The 21,447-nt window shown below is 43.8% G+C and overlaps 2 protein-coding genes across 16 annotated transcripts in view; one reads left to right on the top strand and one right to left on the bottom strand.

Annotated features, from left to right (window-relative positions):
* The window catches only part of CDK8 (cyclin dependent kinase 8), a 183,330-nt gene extending 173,917 nt beyond the window's left edge, over positions 1 to 9,413 (bottom strand). The window contains exon 1 of the mRNA XM_039531614.1: positions 9,261 to 9,413. The gene's annotated coding sequence lies outside the window, so the exon portion shown is untranslated. The remainder of the gene's footprint in view (positions 1 to 9,260) is intronic.
* Positions 401 to 19,480, top strand: RNF6 (ring finger protein 6). Of its 15 annotated transcripts, none has more exons than XM_039531518.1 (7): positions 5,926 to 6,071; positions 6,671 to 6,895; positions 7,110 to 7,216; positions 11,921 to 12,123; positions 12,652 to 12,864; positions 13,551 to 13,658; positions 16,921 to 19,480. In XM_039531518.1, the coding sequence occupies exons 5-7, from the start codon at positions 12,672 to 12,674 to the stop codon at positions 18,684 to 18,686; spliced, it is 2,067 nt and encodes a 688-aa protein (XP_039387452.1). In that variant the 5' UTR covers positions 5,926 to 6,071; positions 6,671 to 6,895; positions 7,110 to 7,216; positions 11,921 to 12,123; positions 12,652 to 12,671; the 3' UTR covers positions 18,687 to 19,480. The 15 variants fall into 15 exon arrangements, with proteins under 15 accessions (XP_039387526.1, XP_039387452.1, XP_039387522.1 ...); XM_039531526.1 differs by having other exon boundaries at positions 5,993 to 6,218; positions 7,110 to 7,191; positions 11,924 to 12,123; XM_039531513.1 differs by having other exon boundaries at positions 5,993 to 6,218; positions 7,110 to 7,191.
* The last annotated feature ends 1,967 nt before the right edge of the window (positions 19,481 to 21,447 follow it).

Below are 21,447 nucleotides of genomic sequence, written 5' to 3'. Positions count from 1 at the left end.
AGTTTTGTGTAAGGAGAGGAAGCAGGACAGATCCAGGAACACTTTACACTTCACACTTCTTCACTGTACCCCTCTAACATACCTTTCCCATCTTCTGGAGGAGCAACCGCCAGGAGGGGGTTTGAGGGACGGAGACATTTTGATTTGATTAAGGGAAATTGATGTGTGGAAAAACTGATGATGGTAATGAATTTCAAGTAGAATTGAGTCACACTGGGAGAAAATGGACTGATTATGTATGTTGAGGCAGGTACATTGATTTTTATTCTGGATGGAAAATTTATTCTCATGAATGATACATTTTGGTTTGTCTACAGGTGCAGGAAATCGTGAGAGGGTGGCAAATTGCTATTGAATGCGGTGAAGAAAATAAATATGGTCTACGAAGTGCCACATCCCATGTGCTGCCCAGTAGATTCCCTTGGTGAGAGGGGGACATGTGTCGTGCTGGCTGGACTGGTTTGGGATTGTGATTGCCTACCTCAGGGCAGACTGTTAAATAGCAGGGCACATACCCCAAACACGTTATGTACTATAACTAGATTTCACTAATCCAGTAACAAATGTGAATTCCTGAAGCACTGTACTAGTCTTACCATGGAGTCACAGATAGTCCCCTTGGGCATTCCAGTCTATTTTTCCACCCAGGCAAGCTGGACCTAGTGATAGTTGATGCTAGACATCAAAGATTCAGGTTTCTTCCAGTCCCAAGAGACCAGCTCAATTTGTACCATAGAACTCACACCAAAGACATCATTTGTAGCCAATCCTATAATACATCCTTAGTTAGTTTAGTAAACTAGAAAGAAGAACTTAGTGTTATTTACAGGTTAACAGGCAACATGTATACACAAATTAGTTACAGTCTATGGTTTTAAAAGGTGACAGAATTGTAGTAATCTGTCAGCATTGAATATCTATAGGAGTAACCCCAGGTTGATCCTAGGGATCTCTGCTTCTGTTCCACAGTCCCAGCCCCATGAGAGTCCAAACAGCAAAGAAAAAATTCTCTTTTGTCCCTGATTTATCCCCTTTTTCCAGCATTCAAGCTGATGAGATGAGCTTTCTTGCAAGTAGCACCTTCATGTGTGTGAGAGGGCCGTTAACCAAGTCTTTGTTTAGTGATGTTCCACAATGGCCCATTTAATTTTGAGAGTCCTCCTTGATGGGCAGAGGACCATTCCTCCTGACTGGATTCACAGGGCAAGCATTTTTATAGTTATAAAGCAAAACTTACATATCACCTTATAGCATATGATAGAGATTACAAGTGAAATTAATGCATGCAGCAACTTACAAGCATTCCATAGAGTCTAAATGCTCAATACACTCTTAAGTACAATACCTATCTTGAACAATACTAACATGCAGGTGGGCTGGTCTGGTATCCAGCTATGAATTTGTCAGTGCTCAGCTGACTCCTACAGCTTTGGCAAGAGCTGGCACCTGATCTGCCAGCATCGCAATGAACTATGAAGGTTCCACAACCAATTTGCTGACAGATTCCCTTGGTGGGAGGAGAAGTGATCTATGAGATGGCCTCAATGCAAAGAATAGTCCCCACCATCAAAAAGTTTAGGTAGCTCTGTGCCTGTGCATAGGAAGAAAAAGCAAAACTAACTAGGAATTGACAAGTTTCATAAGGGATACCATTTCCTCTATTTTTGTAACTCAGTAGTTATCCCACAAGAGAATAAACTAATCCCGGAGTCTGTCTTCTAACATCAGAGGGGTAGCCGTGTTAGTCTGGTTCTGTAGAAGCAGCAAAGAATCCTGTGGCACCTTATAGACTAACAGACGTTTTGCAGCATGAGCTTTCGTGGGTGAATACCCACTTCTTCGGATGCAAGCAGTGGAAATTTCCAGGGGCAGGTGTGTATATATAAGCAAGCTAGAGATAACGAGGTTAGATCAATCAGGGAGGATGGGGCCCTGTTCCAGCAGTTGAGGTGTGAATACCAAGGGAGGAGAAACTGGTTCTGTAATTGGCAAGCCATTCACAGTCTTTGTTTAGTCCTAAGCTGATGGTGTTAAATTTGCAGATGAACTGGAGCTCAGCAGTTTCTCTTTGGAGTCTGGTCCTAAAGTTTTTTTGCTGTAAGATGGCTACCTTAAAATCTGCTATTGTGTGGCCAGGGAGGTTGAAGTGTTCTCCTACAGGTTTTTGTGTATTGCCATTCCTAATGTCTGATTTGTGTCCATTTATCCTTTTCCTTAGAGACTGTCCAGTTTGGCCGATGTACATAGCAGAGGGGCATTGCTGGCATATGATGGCATATATTACATTGGTGGACGTGCAGGTGAATGAACCGGTGATGGTGTGGCTGATCTGGTTAGGTCCTGTGATGGTGTTGCTGGTGTAGATATGTGGGCAGAGTTGGCATCGAGGTTTGTTGCATGGGTTGGTTCCTGAGCTAGAGTTACTATGGTGCGGTGTGCAGTTGTTGGTGAGAATATGCTTCAGGTTGGTAGGTTGTCTGTGGGCGAGGACTGGCCTGCCACCCAAGGCCTGTGAAAGTGTGGGATCATTGTCCAAGATGGGTTGTAGATCCCTGATGATGCGTTGGAGGGGTTTGAGCTGGGGACTGTATGTGATGGCCAGTGGAGTCCCTTCTAACAGGGAGCCCTATTTCCCTATTAATTGGCCATCACACAGCATCCTCAGCTCCCAGCCCCCTTTGCTCCCACAGCTGGTAAAAGCTGTCTGGGTGGGGTACCCAGCTCTGTGGCTGGCAGAGCCCTTCAGAGCAGCTGCTGCAGGGGGAGCCCTCCCAGCACACAGCCCCTAGCTATTCCCATCCTTGCACCCAGGGGCGGCTCCAGGCACCAGCACAGCACGCACGTGCCTGGGGCGGCAAGCTGTGGGGGGCGGCCCGCCAGTCACTGTGAGGGTTGCGTTTCTGCTGGAGGTTCGCCAATCCTGTGGTTTCGGTGGTGGGTATGCTGAAGGTGTGAGACTGGCGGACCTCCCACAGAATCCACGTGACCGGGGCAGACTTCCAACAGAAACACCGCCAAAGGCTGCCTGACTGCCGTGCTTGGGGCGGCAAAAAACAGAGCTGCCCCTGCCTGCACCCTGAGCTACTCCCCTGCATACAGCACCTTGCTACGCCCTCCCTGCACCCTGAGCTACCCCCTTGCCCTCACACAGCCCCTAGTTACTCCCTCTCTGCATCCTGAGCCCCCCCCAACCTTTGATTTATAATTTTGGTTGCACACACACACCCCTCCAACCCAGACAGGCAGGTGGCCTGCTGAGGTGGGGAGGTGACCTCCAGCCCCGGCCCTGGAGTTTTTGTAGCATGTTGGGGGGGGGGGGGAGGGACGCTCAGAAAGAAAAAAGGTTGAGAACTCCTGAAATAGAAGACAGATTGTGGGGAAGAGAAACAAAAGGCAGAAAAGTCAGAAGTCCAAAAGGTGAAGAGACAGAATCAGACTGTATGGTCCAAAATGCTAAAATCCCAACCTTCAATCAATTCCATGTGCTCAAACTCTTGTTCCCTGGCACACCCCACTAACTTCATTGTGGCATCACATGGGCAAAAATAATTTGCCTTCCAAGACTGCAGCCTAACAGCATAGAACCTAATTGTGCAATGACATTGATTTCCCACCATGTCCTCAGCACCAGTGGGAATAACGCAGAGGTCTGCCTGCACCAGCTGGCTGGTGTGTCAGAGCTGTAGCAGCTCTGGACAATGCAGTAGTACCAACTCAGTTTTTATTGCAACTCCAGTGACTTTTAGGGCATTTTTCACCTGTCTCATGAAAACATGGTGAAAGGTTGTCAACTCACAAATTTCCTCTAAGCCCAGGTCTACTCTAGCAGGGGGGTTGACCTAAGATACGCCAAAGTTGTGTATCTTAGGTCGACTTACCTGGCCACGAGGACGGCGGCGAGTTGACCGCTGCCACTCCCCCGTCGATTCCGCTTCCGCCTCTCGCAAGCTGGAGTTCAGGAGTTGTCGGAGAGCACGATCGGGGATCGATTTTATTGCGTCTACACTAGACACAATAAAATCGACCCCCAATAGATCAATCACTACCTGCCCGCGGGCAGTGAAGACCTGCCCGGGCACCATCTCCTTTTACTGCTCATGGGGTTGAAGCCAGCAAGATGGCCACTATTTCCCAGTCTATCTTCATGTGGAAGCAAGGCTGGCCTTAATAAAGTTGCCTGCCACCTCCTATTGTTTTCAGTGGGAGTGAAGCCATGTCCATAGGCAAAATGACTGTCACCACTCTATAGTCAGAGTGTCTAGACAGGAGACAGGCACTGTGAGGAACAGAGTCACTCTGTGAAGGTGGATGGGAAGAATGAGTGGGAACAGGAAGCAGATTTATGGGGAGGCTGAGTGGGGTACAGAAGACAGTCATGGGAAAGGAAGGGATTGGATATCAGCTCCCCTAGCCTAGGGACATAGTGGGTCAGGGGAGTGCCTTCTGAATAGCCAAGGGAATGCAGTGCTACAGTCTCTCACAAATTGATTGTGAGTTACAGGATTTTGGCCTCTGCCAGAGGATCTGTTGCACCGTGCTAGAAGGTCCTCCAATTTTCAGAGCTGGATAGAGCTATGTCTGAGAGACCTGCTTTGCTACTGAGCCTTGCCTTCAGACTAGAATAATATCTTACCTCACCCACCTTGTCTCTCAAATATTTTGGGACTGACAGGGCTACAAGAACACTGCAGATAGGCAATGGATGGTCGTTCCCTTATCTTGAGGTGAGGGGGGGTAAGTGACATATCCCCATGAGCAGCCAGCGAGAGGCATGTATAGAGTGCATCAAACTTTGATTAATATCAGTTTGAAACATCAAACACACATCAGCAGGAGTTGTGGGGAGTCAGGAGCCCAAAGCCTAAGGAAAAGTTATGGGCTGATGAGATCTTTAAAATCTAGTGGGGGGTCCTCTGGAGCCAATCCACCATGCCAGGGGTGGGGCTCACCACCTTTCACCTACTGATAGGATTTCTAACCCTCCCAGTTTTGCCAGGAGTCTCCCAGAAGCAGGCTCTCTCTCCCGGAGGCCACTGAAGCCAAACTGGGAGATTTTAGGTCGCTGAAAGTCCGGTGGCACAATGGGGCTAAGGCAGGCTTCCTGCCTACTCTGGCCCCATGCCACTCCCAGAAGTAGCTGGGGCCACCTGAGTGGGGAGCAAGGGGTCTTTGTGCGCTGCCCCTGGCCCGAGCGCCAATTCTGCAGCTCCCATTGGCCAGGAACTGCGGCCAACGGGAGCTGCAGGGGCAGTGCCTGCAGGCAGGGCAGCACGCAGAGCCCTCTGCCCCGCCCAGGGATCTGCTGGCTTCCTCCAGGAGCAGCATGGTGCCAGGGTAGCCAGGGAGCCTGCCTTAGCCCTGCTTCGCTACTGCCCAGAAGCTGCCTGAGGTAAGCACCACCCAGCCAGAGCCCACACCCCTCCCCAACCATCTGCCCCAGCCCTGAGCCCCCTCCCAGAGCCAGCACCCTGTACACCCTCCTGCAGCCCAACCCCCTTCCCCAGTCCTGAGCCCACTCCCAAACTCCCTCCCAGAGCCCACACCCAGCTGACGCCCTCTCCCACGCTCCAACCCCAGCCCACCCCAGCCCGGTGAGAGTGTGAGCGACGGAGGGAGGGGGCCTGGCTTGAGCAGGGCGAGGCGTCGGAGAAGGGGCAGGGACTCAGGAAAGGGGCAGGATGCGGGGCAAGGGTGTTTGGATTTGTGTGCTTAGTCAGTGGGCAACTCTACCTATTGAGCTTGCTCATAGTGCAATGACCAGAGGAAGGAAACGACTGGCGCTCAGGCGCGCCCCTCCGCCCTGCTCCCATGCTACCCCCGCCTCCCGGCTGCAGCCCCGGCCCCTCACACTCCCCCTCACGTGCTAGAAGGGCCAGCGCGCGGGCCGCCCGGGGCCTGCCAGAGGCTATGGGCAGCGGGAGAAGAGATCCACCTGTGCGCATGCCCAGGGCGGCCCCGTCCGAGTGCGGAACATTTGTTCGCTGCTCAGTGCGGCCACCCGGACGGGAATCATCGCTCCGCCTCCAGCGCGCGGGGCAGGGGAATCGGCTTCTTTCCGGCGCTGGCGAGGGGTGAGCAGGGCCGGTGCGTGCCGCCACCCCCACGCTGGGCCCCCGGCCCTCCCGCCGGGCTCTTCCCCTTGCCCTCGGCTCAGCGGGCGGCTCCGCGCAGCGGGGAGGGGGTGTCGCCCCGGGCCGGGCCCCTCTGCAGCGCCCGTGGTGAGCAGGGTCCCAAGTGGGGCTGGGGAGTGGAGACAGGGCCCACCTCGCCCTGCCGCAATTGGTCTCTGGCCGCGGCCGTGACAGGTGATTGGAGAAGAGCAGCGTCAGTCACCCGCCGCACTGGGTCCGCTGACAGGCGCCGGCCCTAGGCAATGGCTGCGCCGGCCAGGGGGCCGCGGGGAGCCCGCCCCACGGGCGGCAGAGCCGCAGCCCGGGCAGAGGGGAGCGATCCCCGCCCTCCGGTGAGTGCGGGGGAAGGGCCAGCAGCCTTGCGCCTCCCCGCCTGGTGGGGCCCTGAGGCTGAGGGGGGGAAGGGTCCCTGGCCGTAGTGTCTGCGTGGGCTTCGCCGGGGCTGGTGCGCGGCCAGGCCAGCGGGCCTAGCTCTTGGCGCTGCGTCAGACCTTGGCACTGCGTCTTTAGTTACTTGGGGATACTTCCGTTGGTTTCAGGTTTTCTTCAAAGCCCGGGGACCTCATCGCACCTGGAGGGTCAGATTTGACAGCAATGTCGTGTGTGCCTGTCTGCCAGGGAGGCCTCCTCATCTAAACTCAACCCTCACCCTCCTGGCAGCCACAGGAGGGCCTTTCAGAAAATGATTACTTATTTGAATCCTGGATACAAATTAATGGAAAGAGGCCAAGAGGAGAAATAATCTATATAGTGCTTTGATTAAAGTGAGTGCACATTCTTTGATATGGGAAAGGGTTATTGTATTGGTTCTGAATTTAGAAATGTATAGAATAAAATCATTGGTATGTGTAATTTCTCTCAAACTGTGGGGGGAAATGGCAAATGAAGAGGAATTCTGAGTTATGCCTGTATTATTCTTGCCATTGTTCTATTGAATAGTTAATAAACCTCCTTAATTTAAGGCTTGTCTACATTTAGGGCTGATGCTGTACAACTGTAGCACTTCAGTATAGAGACTGTCTACAATACATCAACTGGAAGAGTTCGCCCATCAGCATTGGTAATTCACCTCTCAGAGGCTGTAGGTAGGCCAACAGAAGAATTCTTCTGTCAACCTAGGGCTGTCCACACAAGTGCTTAGGTTGGAGGAGTTTAACTACAACACTCAAGGGTGCGAATTCACACCCTGCGTGCAACATAGCTGGGTTCATCTGATTTTCTAGAGGACCAGCTCTTAGAGTGTGATGCTTTCAAATACAAAAGTATCTTGTTTTGACAGTGGTCAATGTTAAATATGAGATTGGTTAAACTAACAGTAAATGGCATTCATGCAGACTGGGTCACTAAATATAGACACTTCTTACTGTTCCTAAGTGAGAGACAAGTGGGTGAGAATGTTATTGAACCAACTTCTATTCATGAGAGAGACAAGCTTTTGTGTTTACACAGTTCGTCTTCAGGTCTTTGTAAGCGCCTCTGACAAATAGAAGTTGGTTCAATAAAAGATATTACCCTCACCCACCTTGTCTCTAATACCCTGGGATCAACACAACATTGCGTGCTCTTAACCTGTTTTTTTAAACCATCCTACCAGAAGACTCAAAATGGCCATTTAACTGTTTTATTCTACCACATACATGCTTTAAAGAAGAAGAAAAAGGGCGAATATGTTGTTGTGCATGAGAAAGGGAGCGGGAAAAAGAGGAGTTCTCTTTGAGAGCTTAAATTGAATGAAGAGAGATTAATTGACATGACTGTTTTCATCTTTATTCATTAAGATTTATATAAGCATCTTCCTGGGCATTATGAGAATACATTAAAGAAATCAATTAGCTGACAAATGTGAGGGGGAGGCAGGAATATTTATTTTCTCATTTTAGATATCTAGTTTTCATATAAATTCACAATTGTTTTTATCTCCCCTTTTGCTGTAGGCAGGATCAGATTAGTAGGTGCATAGAGATCTCTATATTAGAGAGAGAAATACTACCAGAAATTGTCAGAGAGATTTTAATTTCCCAGTTAATAGATTGGAGAACAAATGCTGTTGTTAATTGTCAGGCCTAGTTATTTGTGGGTATAACAGACCAGATTTCTTCAGCAAATAGTCACTTAAACAACAAGAGGTGATGCTGTTTTGGGCTTGATTTAGTGAGTAGAGAAGACATTATAGAAGAGCTGGTCATAAAAAAATAACCTTGGATCAGGTTACTCCTAGTTGACTGTATAAATTAAATGGGAGAATAGTCAAAACCAGGTTGTAACTACAAGGTTTATTTCAAAAGGGCAGATTTGGGGAAAATAAGAACTAGTTAATAAAGTCATCTGGACTGAAGAGCCCAGGAACTTAAGTGTGGAAGAAGCTTAGTTTTTGCACCTTTGCTTTAAGAAATTCCATGTGGAATTTGCATTGCGGGAGCGTGAGGGGAGAGAGAAGAGACTTACATGGGGGTAAATAGAAAAAGGAATAAAATGCAACATGGGTTTGCCAAGGTAGATGTTGCCAGACTAACCTGATATATTTGATTAGATAACTGATATGTTCAGACAAGGGAAATACAGGAGACCTAATTTGCCTGGGCTTCAGTAAAGCATTTGATATAGTCCCACACATCAAATTAGTTAAAATGCAGACAGTGGGGATTAGTACAAGATCTATAACTGGGTAAACAACTGACTATTAGAGTGTGTGATGGGACCGCCCCCCTCTAATGCACACCTGCATCAGGTGGGTGCAGAGCTGTGTTTTTTGCTTGTAGTGTCCCTGTTTACAGTTAATCTTGACAGGGAGGTCTTCAGGGGCTCATCACTCCAGCTAGACTATGCATAGTCTACATGTCTGAACACAAACAAAAAGAGCCAACAGGGCCAGTCACAGTGCCTTTGGAATGTATTGAGCCTTGTCTCGGAGCTCAGTTTTCAGCCCCTTCTGGGCTAGCCTAAAAATCTATCCCTGCCCTGTTACAGAGTAGTGCTCTCATGGCCTTCTCCCTGGAGTTGGAGTCCTGGCCTTCACTGGAACCTCTAAGCAACACTTGTCCCCCTTCTCAAAGCTTTGGCCGCTCTGCCAGTGGCCTACCCACTACTCCAGATCCAGACCCAAGGAGCCTATAAAAAGTAACCACTTACTGCTTTCTGTAGTAGATGCTGCTGCTATTCCCTGGGCCACTTCCCACACACTCCACTTCACCTTGAACTCAGGGCTGAAGATCTCACATGAGCTCCCACAGCCAGCAAAGAGCCCCTTCCTCACTTCACTGATCCCCAGCAAGCAACTTTCAGGCCCTGCAGCTCCTTTTAACTGGGCCTGCTGTATGCTGATTGGCCACTTTACCACAGCCTCTCTAGGCAGGCATGGAGGACCCACCTTCACTGCTCCTTTTCTTGGGTGGAGTGTGGTAGGACCACCAGGCCTCCAGCAGGGGGCCTCAAAGGTCCTGGTACACCCCATCACAGGGAGACAGGGTTATGCTGAAAGGAGAGCTATCCATCTGGAGGGAGATTACTAGTAAAGTTCCTTGAGGATCTATTTGGGGACCAATCTTTAATCATTAGTGACCGTGGCACAAAAAGTAGAAGTATGCTAATAAAATTTGCTGATGACAAAAAGTTGGGAGGCATCATCTGTACAGAGGAGGACTGGACTATTATATATGAGGAATTGGGTGATATAGAGAATTGGACTAATTGTATTAGAAATTGGATGAAATTTAATAAGTGCAAGCTCATGTACTTAGGGAATAACAAGAATTTCTGCTTTAAACTTGGGGCTCAGCAGTTGGAAACAACAGAGGAGAAAGACCCACGTGCATTAGTTGATCACAAGATGAGTATGAACTACCAGTATAATGTGGCTGTGAAAAAGTAAAATATGATCCTACAATAACGTGAGCTATTTCCAATAGAGATAGGTAAAGTACTAATGCTATTGTGCAAGGCATTGGTAAGATCTCAGCTGGAATACTGTGTACAATTCTGGTCACCCATGTTCAAGAAAAATGATTTCAAACTGGAAAAGGTGCAGAGGAAGACTACTAAAATGATCAGGGAAATGGAGAGCCTATTTTACTAGAGGAGACCAAAAGAGCTTGGGTTGTTTAGCTTAGCAAAATTTAGACTGAGAGGGAATATGATAATTAACTGTAAATATATCAAGGTGGCAATCACCATTGAGGGAGAAGAGCTATTTAAGGCAAAGGACAATGTAGGCACAAAACCAGAAGGGTATAAACTAGCCATGAATAAATTTAAGATGGATATTAGAAGGAGGTGTCTAACCATCAGAAGAGTGAGGTTCTGGAACAGCTTTCCATAGGTGGTGTGGGGGCAAACAAGCTACCTAGTTTTAAGGTGGAGCTTGATAAATTTGAAGTATGGAATTGTCTGACTGGATTGCCTGTGATAGCAGGGAACTGGACTCAGTGACTCTGCTATGTATGTTTTTTGGTTTTTGTTTTGGATTACAAACCTTTTGGGTCTGCTTGCCAGACAATAATTAGCATGGAAGAAGGTGCAAAGACAGTTGTGGGAGAAGCAGACATGATGGGCTAGTGAAAGCTAGCATCAGTGCAAGTGTGGAAACTTGGGTGAATGTGAAAAGAAATAAGTAGAGAGGGAGACAGAGCTCTGAAAGACCTTGATAACAAGAACTTTGAACTTAATGTGGACAAAAGGGAGCCAGTGGAGGAATTTACAGCCCAATCCAACTCCTGTTAAAGTCAGTGGGGGAGACCTTTCTTAGAGGAAGTTGGATCAGGCTCTTAGAAGTGGTGATATTGTCAGGAAGATTGACTTAGCAGCTATGTTTTGAATGGATTGAAAGGGGCAATGTGTATTGTTTAAGACGGGGTAGGCAACCTATGGCAAACATGCCAAAGGTAGCACGCGAACTGATTTTCAGTGGCACTCACACTGCCTTGGTCCTGGCCACCGGTCTGGGGGCTCTGAATTTTAATTTAATTTTAAATGAAGCTTTTTAAACATTTTAAAAACCTTATTTACTTTACATACAACAATGGTTTAGTTATATATTATAGACTTACAGAAAGAGACCTTCTAAAAATGTTAAAATGTATTACTGGCACGCAAAACCTTAAATAAGAGTGAATAAATGAAGACTCGGCCCACCACTTCTGAAAGGTTGCCGACCCCTGGTTTAAGAGAATGCAATAAGCAAGGTGGGGAAGATGAGGGCCTGGACTAAAATTTTGGTTGTGGATATAAATAAGGTCTTTAATCATAAAAATATTGTGGAGAAAGAAGCAACAAAATTTGGCCACGGCCTGGATGAAGGAAAGAGAAGTCAGCGATGACTCCAAGCTTATGAGCGTGAGTGATAGAAGGGATAGTATTTCAGTCAAAAGAGACAGCTAATAGGGGCTTAATGGGCAGTGTTTGATGGGGGGAGAAAGAAATTCCATTTTGACCATTTTCAGTTTAAGTTGATGAGACATCCAGGAGGGGATGTTAGAGAGACAAGTTGAGATGCAGGATTGAATAAAGAGCGACAAGTCAGTGGGAAGGTAGATTTGGAAGTGATTGGAAAGATAGTTAGCTGAAGCCCTGGGGGCAAATAAAATTATCCAAGAACAGAGTGTGAAGTGAGGAGACCAAGGATGGTACAATAAGGGACCCTCAACCAGAGAGTGTGAGAAGGGGATATTAATTAACCTGTAACCAGTAAAAACAGACTATTAAAATGCTGATCTGTCAGTACAAGGGGGCTTACTCATGTTCTGTTAATAAGGTTTGCAATCAATGTATCCTTGATTTCCTGTCTTTCTTGGCAGCAGAAGGAACAAAGAGTGTGTGCGAGAGTCTAGTCTTTCCTCTGTGATGCTGAGCTTGACATAGTTATGCATCCCTTTGTCAGTCTGCAGTTTGGATGAGAGACTTGGAAGAAAAACCTAAAAACACTATCAGAAGTGAAGCAATTCCCCAGCATGGTGCTATAGGGCTTATATTGCTGGAAGTGGTATCCCTTATATGTGAGGTAAAACTGAAGTCCTAACTATTTGTCATTAAAGATCCAATGGCTAGTATTCTTCTTTATAGTAATAACTCTATCTCATCAGAATTCTATACTGGGTAATTTACATTTGATTTACGAAAATTTCACATGCTATTTCACCTTACTCCTAAACCGCTGCTGTGATTCACCTCAGAGTGGCTCTATTGCAGTGAGAGGAAGGAAACAAACTTTTGTGTTTATTTCTTTATATTTTTAAGGTATTCTTATAAGGCTAAGAATAAAACAGTAATTGTTTGATTTATCTTTAAGAAGTTGGTATGTCAACTTATTTGTCTTTTCACTGAGAGGGTGACTTTCATTATTTTAAACAGCCAAGAAGCAAGATATTTGCCCAGTAAACTCTTTGTTGGTGAATTGACCTGACAAATAGGGACATACAACCTAGTTCATGTCAAGTTCATATTAATAGGTAAACTAGTTTAAATGAGAAACTAAGCAACTGATAACCTGGAGTTATACTTCACTGTACTGATCTTTGGTTTTGTTCAGAACAGCCTGTTTATCTCAGCATGGATCGATCTAGGTCTCGTTTTGGGGGAGGTGATGAACAAGCCTCTCCCCTAGAACGCAGTCATGGTGAAGATGAGAGACAGTGGCAGCAGGAGCGCCTTAGCAGAGAGGAGGCCTATTACCAATTCATTAATGAACTCAGTGATGAAGACTACAGGTTAATGAGAGACCACAATCTTCTTGGCACTCCTGGTAAGATATGGATGGTTACAGCAAACGAGACAGTACACTGGTATAAATCTGGAATGGTGTTATGCCAGCATACCTGAAAATACAATTTGGTCTGTGTGTCTGGGAAATAACTGAAAAGTGAGGTGTTTTTTTTTTTCTTTTAAAGTTGATGGCATCTCTCAAAAAATGAACAATTTTAAATGAGTATTAAAGCTCGTGAAACAAAAATTCATCCTCACAGCATAATGTTTAGATTTATAATGTGCATCCAAGTTATAACCTCTGGGAACACATACAATAATTAAAATACTAATTTACAAATATCATACTTAAAGTACACCTTGTATAGAAGAGAATTTCTTCAGCATCTGAATTCTTAGAACATACTGATGCTAATAGGTTGGTGGGTTATAATGACATGCAGTCTTCTGCTTAGAAACATGTAGCCGCTTTGTTTCTGGTGCCTACTTTTTTATTCTATTGTCTATATTTGTATTGATTGTAATTTTATAATCATGCTGGTGTCTCTCCTGTGTCTTACTGTTTTTACTTTATTTCTGAAAATTGTCAGTAACAAAAAAAATATAGGAAACAGTTTCATTGTTATGCTTGTATAAACCAGTAATATGCAAACATTTTTGAGACAATCAAAATATCTTACTGAAAGGCCGAGGCCATATATTACCTAAATATGTGAACTATTTCAGGAGAAATAACAGCAGAAGAGCTACAGCAACGTTTAGAGGGGGCAAAGGAGCATCTAGCATCCCAAACTGATGTAGAAAATAGGGAAGGTGAAGGAGAAACTGCTGGAGGTAAGCTTTCTTCATTTACTTCTATACATAAAGCATTGAATGTTTTGTATATTAAAATACTGGCCTGTTCAAGTGACATCCATGCTAAGTCTATTTCTTCTTTGTTCTATGTAGCTCTTTTTCTCCCAAGTACCAAAAAGAATAAAATGTATATCCTAATGATGTGAAAGTAAATTAACTTATAGTACTTCACAATAAGTGATTTAGATTTGCAACAAATTACTTACCCTGACCCTTCCCCTCCAAAAAGCAATATTTGCATAGAAATAATTTAGTTATTTGTTTCTGGATAGATTAAGCTTTTTTTTAAATTTATTATAGAAGTTGGCAAAACAGCTAACATAAGGAGAGAAGTGATATCCATCTGAAAAACTAAAATTAATCTTTAAAAAAAAAAAAACCAACAAACTTTCCCTTGTTTAAAACAAGGTAAATTCTATGTTTAAATTAATATTATCTCCCTAGATAGATGTTTAGGTTAAAAAAGACTATCAGTAGTTAAGTGGATATTCCCAAATTAATGGCCCAAAATTTGATTAACTTCTTCCCTTCAAGCCAAAATCTTGCTCTATGTGATAGGGACGAGGGTTTTTTATTTTTTGGAGTGGGAGTCGTTTTTTTTTCTGTAAACAAAATCCTGCCAAAACTTAACATCCTTCTCTGTGGGCAGGAAGGAAACCTGTACATATAAATGGGTGGAAGAAAAGAGTTGGGCAGGGAAACAGACTTAATTTTCCAGAGTCCAAGGGATAATTCTAAGTAGTCAGTAAAAATGTGGCACTTTAAAATTGAAATATCTTGTCTGTGTCCTCATTAACCATTGAGAGAATGCTGAATGATTAGCCAGGTTTTTTTGATGAAGACTATAATGTAGTGGCTTCAGTTGTAGTAGTATTTCTAGTGTTGTAGCAGCCAGGAGCCCCACTCATGGACTTAGAATCCTATTGTGCTAGGCACTGTACAAATGCACAATAAGACAATAGACAATCTAAAGGTAAGACAAGACAACAAGTAGATACAGACAAGGGAGGAAGCATAAAGAAAGAATAGTATATAATACATAATAGGCAGTCATCTCAGCATACCAGCTACCTAGCAGCTATCAAGTAGAATAAATTCACATAATCAGAAAAGTATCAGAGAGGTAGCCGTGTTAGTCTGGTTCTGTAAAAGCAGCAGAGAATCCTGTGGCACCTTATAGACCTTCGTGGGTGAATGCCCACTTTGTCGGATGCAAGAGTGGAAATTTTCTTGCATCCGACGAAGTGGGCATTCACCCACGAAAGCTCATGCTGCAAAACGTCTGTTAGTCTATAAGGTGCCACAGGATTCTTTCCATAATCAGAAAACAAATGCTTGTATTGACTCCATCCCTATAGCGTATGAATGTTTTCCAAATTAAACTAAAAATAAGTGTCTTTATTCCATCCCAGCTTGTAGGAGAAATACCTTGATTAAGTCAGTGTGTGTAACTGATTGGGAAAGCAAAGTCATAGATGTTGTGGTGCATATATCTTTCATATATGCTTTTCATATACTTGAGAGCCATACTAAATCAGACCACTAGTCCTCGTAATCCAGAGTTTTTGTTTCTGACAGTGGCCAATATTCAATACTTCAGAGAAAGGTGCAAGAAAATTCATAATACCCAGTTATTAAGTAACCTGTCCAAGTGGAAACTTTTTTCCCTAACCCCAGGCAATTAGTGGCTGGCCTGTGGCTTGATGCATGAGGATTTATACTCCATAAATTTCCATCCTGTGTTATGACTGGATGTGATGAGTTAATCAACAACTAAGTGATATCCTATAATCTAATTAAACTATTTGCAATGAATTGTTTTGTTTATAGCCTTGATCTTATAAAACTAAAAATCAGTTAATCACATTTGACTATCTGTATATAATCCCCAGTGCATTTGTGTGGGCTTGATGATTCCATATGACTTCTTCCCCCACTTTTTTAAACAATTTAATCCAGTGGTACCAGAGGAAACTTTTCCTCTTGCATCCACCAACCCACCCACCAGAAGTAATGGAATGTGCCTGTGCCCCTCGTGCCATGTGTGGAGTCACAGCTGGGCCAGGGGCTGCAGCCAGGAGTGGGGGCAGGGCCAGGGCGGAGCTGGGGGCAGAGTGGGGCTGGGTGGTGGTCCCTTCCCCATGGGGACAGGCCCGGGCCCCGCCGTGCACCCCAGACATTCCTCCATGCCCCCTAGGAGGACGTGTCCCACAGTTTGGGGACCACTTGTTTAATCAATGGGTATGGTTGCGTCGGGAACTTTTCTTTATAGTACTGCACATATACTAAAATCTAGCAAATGGAAACACCTGTAAAGTAGAAAAAATACTGCCTTTTTCTCCTTACCCATAATTACAAACTTGGACTTAAAAATGCTACAAATAAATCCAATGTGAAGCATCTATATGGATCTCATTTAAATCTTCAGAGGCTGTTGTAAACCATGATTACGTTGCATTTTCAGCATCATATGAATGGAATTAGAATCCATTTTTTAACATCTAATAATGACTACACCTTTTGTAAATCACTAAAATCCTAATCTCCTTTAATTACTTTTTTTCAGCTTGGAAATTGATCAATTGGGGAGGGTTCAGATAAGAGTCATTGAGAATGATTAAAGGATTAGAAAACATGCCCTTCAAATTGTTCAGTCTATTTAGCTTACCAGTGAGAAAGCTAAAGGATGACTTGATTACAGTCTATAAGTACCTACACAGGGAACAAATATTTGATAATGGGCTTTTCAGTCTAGTAGAGAAAGATATAAGGTGACCCAGTGGCTGGAAGTTGAAGCTGGATAAATTCAGACGGGAAATAAGGCATAATTTTTTAACAATGAGGGTAGTTAGTCATTGGTGCAATTTACAAAGGATTGTGGTGGATTCTCAATCACTGGCAATTTTAAAATCAAGATTGGATTTTTTCTAAAATATATGCTCTAAAAATTATTTTGGGGGAATTCTATGGCTTGTGTTAAGCAGGTGGTCACACTAGATGATCATAATGGTCCCTTCCTCCATTTGGAATCTATAACACTGCATACTACAGGCAAAGGTTTATCTTCAGCAAAACAGCATCAATATAGCCATATATGTCACATACTACTGAAACAGTGTAAATCAGGAAGAGAGCTTTAAAAAAGGCTTATAGGTAATACATGATTTAGAGTGCATCATGGTATGCAAAATGTGTAAGCTTTTAAACATTAGAAAAATAAGAGTTCTTTATCTGCTTACAGATTCAGAGGTTCTTGGGGAAAATTCAAATGGTGACTCTCTGCTAGAGTGGCTGAACACCTTTCGTCGCACAGGAAATGCTACTCGCAGTGGACAGAGTGGAAACCAAACTTGGAGAGCTGTGAGTCGGACAAATCCAAATAGTGGGGAATTCCGGTTTAGTCTTGAAATCAACATAAATCATGAACATAATAGTTTTGAAGCTTCTGGTGATGAATATATGGACATTTCACACTTGGATACTAGCACAATGCATATGGACAATCGACATCAAAGAGCGGTCAGTCCAGTAGCTACACGAACTAGGAGCAGGACCTCAAGAGATTCTAATGGTGAAACTTCTAACACTGCAAGGACCAGAACTGTGAGAAATTCTCTGGTACAAAGCACTGAAGAAACCTCTTCTCCTGTCTTGGGAAGGCTCAGAAGCAGAACTAGGGAGTCAACAGGCCTTTACAGAACAAGAAGCACTGCACGTAATATTTCTTCAGACACTGGTGAACACAATGTTGTTAGGCTAAGAGAAATGCAAGAAACAGTTACATCCACTGGTCTCCAGAGAGGTAGAGCTAGAGCTAATGTTCAGATGAATACAAGACAAAGACTAGGAATTCTAAGGTTAAGATCTACTTTGAGTAGTCGAAGCCGTTCTCCATTGCAAAGACAAGATGGCTCTACTAATTCTGGGGAGCATGGTCTGAGGCAAAGTAGGAATTTACAGCAAATCTCTAGAAGGTCTACTAGGAGATATACAGCTCAGCTGCCCTCTGAGCCAGATGAACAAACAGTAGGTAGCACACAGACACCACGATTTTTTAATTCAGCCCCAACATTGGGCATAACATTGGAAGAGGATGAATCTAGTAGATCAACAGCTGCAGTTAGGAGACATCCAACTATTACACTAGATCTTCAGGTGAGAAGAATTCGCCCTGGGGAAAATAGAGATCGGGATAGTATTGCTAGTAGAACGCGCTCTAGAGTGGGAATGGCAGAAAACACAGTTACTTTCGAAAGTGATAGTGGTGGATTTCGCCGTACAATTTCCCGATCAGAACGTGCAGGTATACGAACCTACGTTAGCACTATACGGATACCTCTTCGTAGGATTTCAGAAACTGGGGTTGGTGAACCTTCATCAGTAGCTCTTCGGTCAATTCTAAGGCAAATTATGACTGGTTTTGGAGAACTAAGCTCCTTAATGGAGACTGAATCGAATTCAGAAATTCAAAGGGGCAGCCAGCACTTATCAGGTATACAATCAGAGCTGAATAACTCACACACAGTAAATGATAATAGTGAATTAAGTGAGACTTCAGTTAGGCATAGATATGTTGAAGAAGGCAGTAGTGAAACAAATGGAGAGAATGATGGGACTCAACATTATAGTCTCAATAATGAAAATCGGGAGAGCAGACAGTCTCAAGAAGCAAACAACTTGGTTGAAAATGGAACACTGCCTATTCTTCGTCTTGCACATTTCTTCTTGTTAAATGAAGATGATGATGACGAGCACTTGAGAGGTTTAACCAAAGAGCAGATTGACAATCTGTCTACCCGGAACTATGGGGACAGCCACACAGAGAGTGAAATAAGTAAAACATGTAGTGTTTGTATCAATGAATATGTAACAGGGAACAAGCTAAGGCAGTTACCATGCATGCATGAGTTTCATATTCATTGTATTGATCGCTGGCTTTCTGAAAATTCTACTTGCCCCATTTGTCGGCAGCCTGTATTAGGGACTAACGCAGCAGACAATGGATAAAGTTATTTATATTGTTTAGTATTCCGTTAATTGCTATATTTATGGTGAGCCAAATAGGATGAATTATCATTTGGATAAGGGTACATTTGCGTGGAGATTTTTGTTAGACTTGTTTAAAGATATAGGAAAGTTGCCTAAACTTAGTGTAAATACTATGTTTCTCCTTCCAAAGTGCAGATCTAGTAGTATGTGTAGAGCCAAATGATATTAAAATTTATATTTTTTTAGGTAATATTTTTATGCTAAGCACTTTTGTAAATATAGAAATGTAATAGTTAATCAGTCCTGCTAAATGTATGTTTGTTTTTAATGGTGTACTCACTTTATTTAGATTACGCATGGTTTCACACAGGCTGACTACTGTGTTGAGAAATTGGTGTCTAAATAACCATTCATTAGCTTTTTGTTCTAAGAACAATTTCTTTTACAGAAGGATATCTTGCTGGACATGTTTGCTAAAGATATTTAAGTTACTTGAAAGGCTCAATTTAATACACAGTATATTTTTTTAATATTGAAATATCCTTTCTGAAAACCTGCAAGTTTGGTTCTATTTAAGCTTCTTTATAGCAATTTTTGCATGTGGTTTTACACAATGCTTAATGTTGACAAGTTCTTATTTGAAAGTGGATTGGATTAGTAACATTTTGAAATGTACATAATTCTATGCAGTGTCTCTGGCAGTCGCTGTCTTTCAATAGACAGCAATCAGATCAGTCAAAATGACAATTCTAAGAATGCCTGCCTCATTTGAATATAAACACTTGTTGAAAAAAATAAACATTTTAAGAGGTTTTATGCAACTCAAAATTATTTAATCCTAGTGTGATAGGTTTCCCAGGGGGTGCCACCTGGAAGTGGGGTATCACTGAGCCCTCTGACCCACCAGCCTGGGCTCCCTCTCACACTGTGCTGCTGTGATAAGCTGCAAACACGCTCCTGGTCTTACACTTCCACCAGCATACACACATGTAGGGACACACCCAACTCCAGTTACATGCAGGGTCTCCGACTAGCCATTGCACAAATCAACAGTAGAAAGGCTAAGGCCAAGGTAACTCTCAGTTCTCCAGGCATGCACTCCCTTTGGAGCATAAACCCAACATTATACTGTCTTGTGCTGCGCAGGGAACTGTACAGCGTAAGCTCATAGAATTTACCCCTCCCCCCTCAATGTGGAGAGAAATATGCAACAGCCTCTCTGAGCCAAGATTCGCAGGCACCTTACTCCAAAATCTCTGATTCAGATTAAAACATAAACTTTATTAATTACAAAAGATAGCTTTTTAAGTGATTATGAGTGATAGCAAACAGATCAAAGCAGATTACTTAGCAAATAAACAAAAATGCAACTTAAGCTTAATACTAGATAGATTGGATATGAATAGCAGATTCTCACCTTAACTGATGGTACAGGCAGACTTGTAGATTCTTAAGGCACAAGCTGCATTAGCTTTACAACTTGGGTTTCTCAGGTCTTCATACGCTAGAAATCCCTTTAGCCTGGGTCCAGCATTTCACCCAGTTCAGTCTTTGTTCCTCAGATGTTTCCAGGAGTCTTCCTGTGTGAGGAGTGAAGAACATCAGACAATGTCACTCCCTGCCTTATATAGCTTTAGCATATGGCAGGAACCCTTTGTTTCAAAACTTGGTTTGTGGAAAAATACTGACACCACAAGGTGGAGTCCAGAGACGTGGTCTGGTCACATGACCTTGCATACCTTGCTGAGTTATAGCAGCCGTTACTTACAGGCTGTCTAGAATGTTCACAAGAGGGTTAAGTTCTTCTGAGGTCCATTGTCTTTGCTGATAGGTCATCAGTGACAGACGGGGTTCTTCCATTCCTGTAGTAGATCCATCTCTGAGAGGCCGTAGCTAGATTGATGGAAGAATTATTCCATCGACCTAACACTGTGCATGCTGGGGCTTAGGTTGGCTTAACTACATCTCTGAGGTGTGAATTATTCATACCCTTAATCGACTTAGGTCGATCTAAGTTTTAGGTGTAGACATGGCCTAAATCCATTCCTTAGTCTGAACAAGGAGATAATTTAGGGGAAGGTGGTATAACACAACATTTATATATAGTTTTAGACATATTTAAAGTGAGGACAGTTACACTAATCTCTTCTCTGCTTCCAGAAAGTCTTTAAAATCTCATGCACTTTACCTTAGCACAACTCTCAAAGAAATCTTGTAAATTAAACTATCTACTATGTGTACAAGCTCTCTACCCAAGATGCATTATGCCTCTTTCTGGCATAGAAAAAAACAAACCACCACCATAAACACAGGATGGGTTTTCCTGTCAAAAACTCATTAGCACCCATAGTCAAATGTCTGGTTGCAACATTAGAACATATATCACTAAAAATATTAACAACAGGTGGCTTTGTTAACATCCTCAGTACATGTGTCCCAACACTTCCCTCCATCTCTGAGAGAAGGACTTGTTCTATCAGCAACTCAACAGTGTCATCAGTAAGCTACTACCAGCTAAGTGACTCTATTTATTGGGATACTCTGTCTACTCTAGAGTTGGCTCAGATCATGAGATGTGGCCACTATGCATTTTTCCCACTTCATGGTGGCCAGTGACTGACAATGGGCAAAGATACTGGAGCTCTGCACCCACTGAGGAGTGTGCATTAGCAACACCTACTTCCAGGGTGATCACTGCCGAAAGGTCTTCTGGAGACACCCCAGATCTGGACACTGGCACCAACTGGATTTAACTGTCCTCCATAAAAAACACCTACAA

The sequence above is a fragment of the Mauremys reevesii genome, linkage group 1 (assembly GCF_016161935.1).
Source record: "Mauremys reevesii isolate NIE-2019 linkage group 1, ASM1616193v1, whole genome shotgun sequence".
Lineage (NCBI taxonomy): Eukaryota > Metazoa > Chordata > Testudines > Geoemydidae > Mauremys > Mauremys reevesii.
Note: the sequence above shows the minus strand (reverse complement) of the source record. Positions and strands in the feature narration are given on the sequence as shown.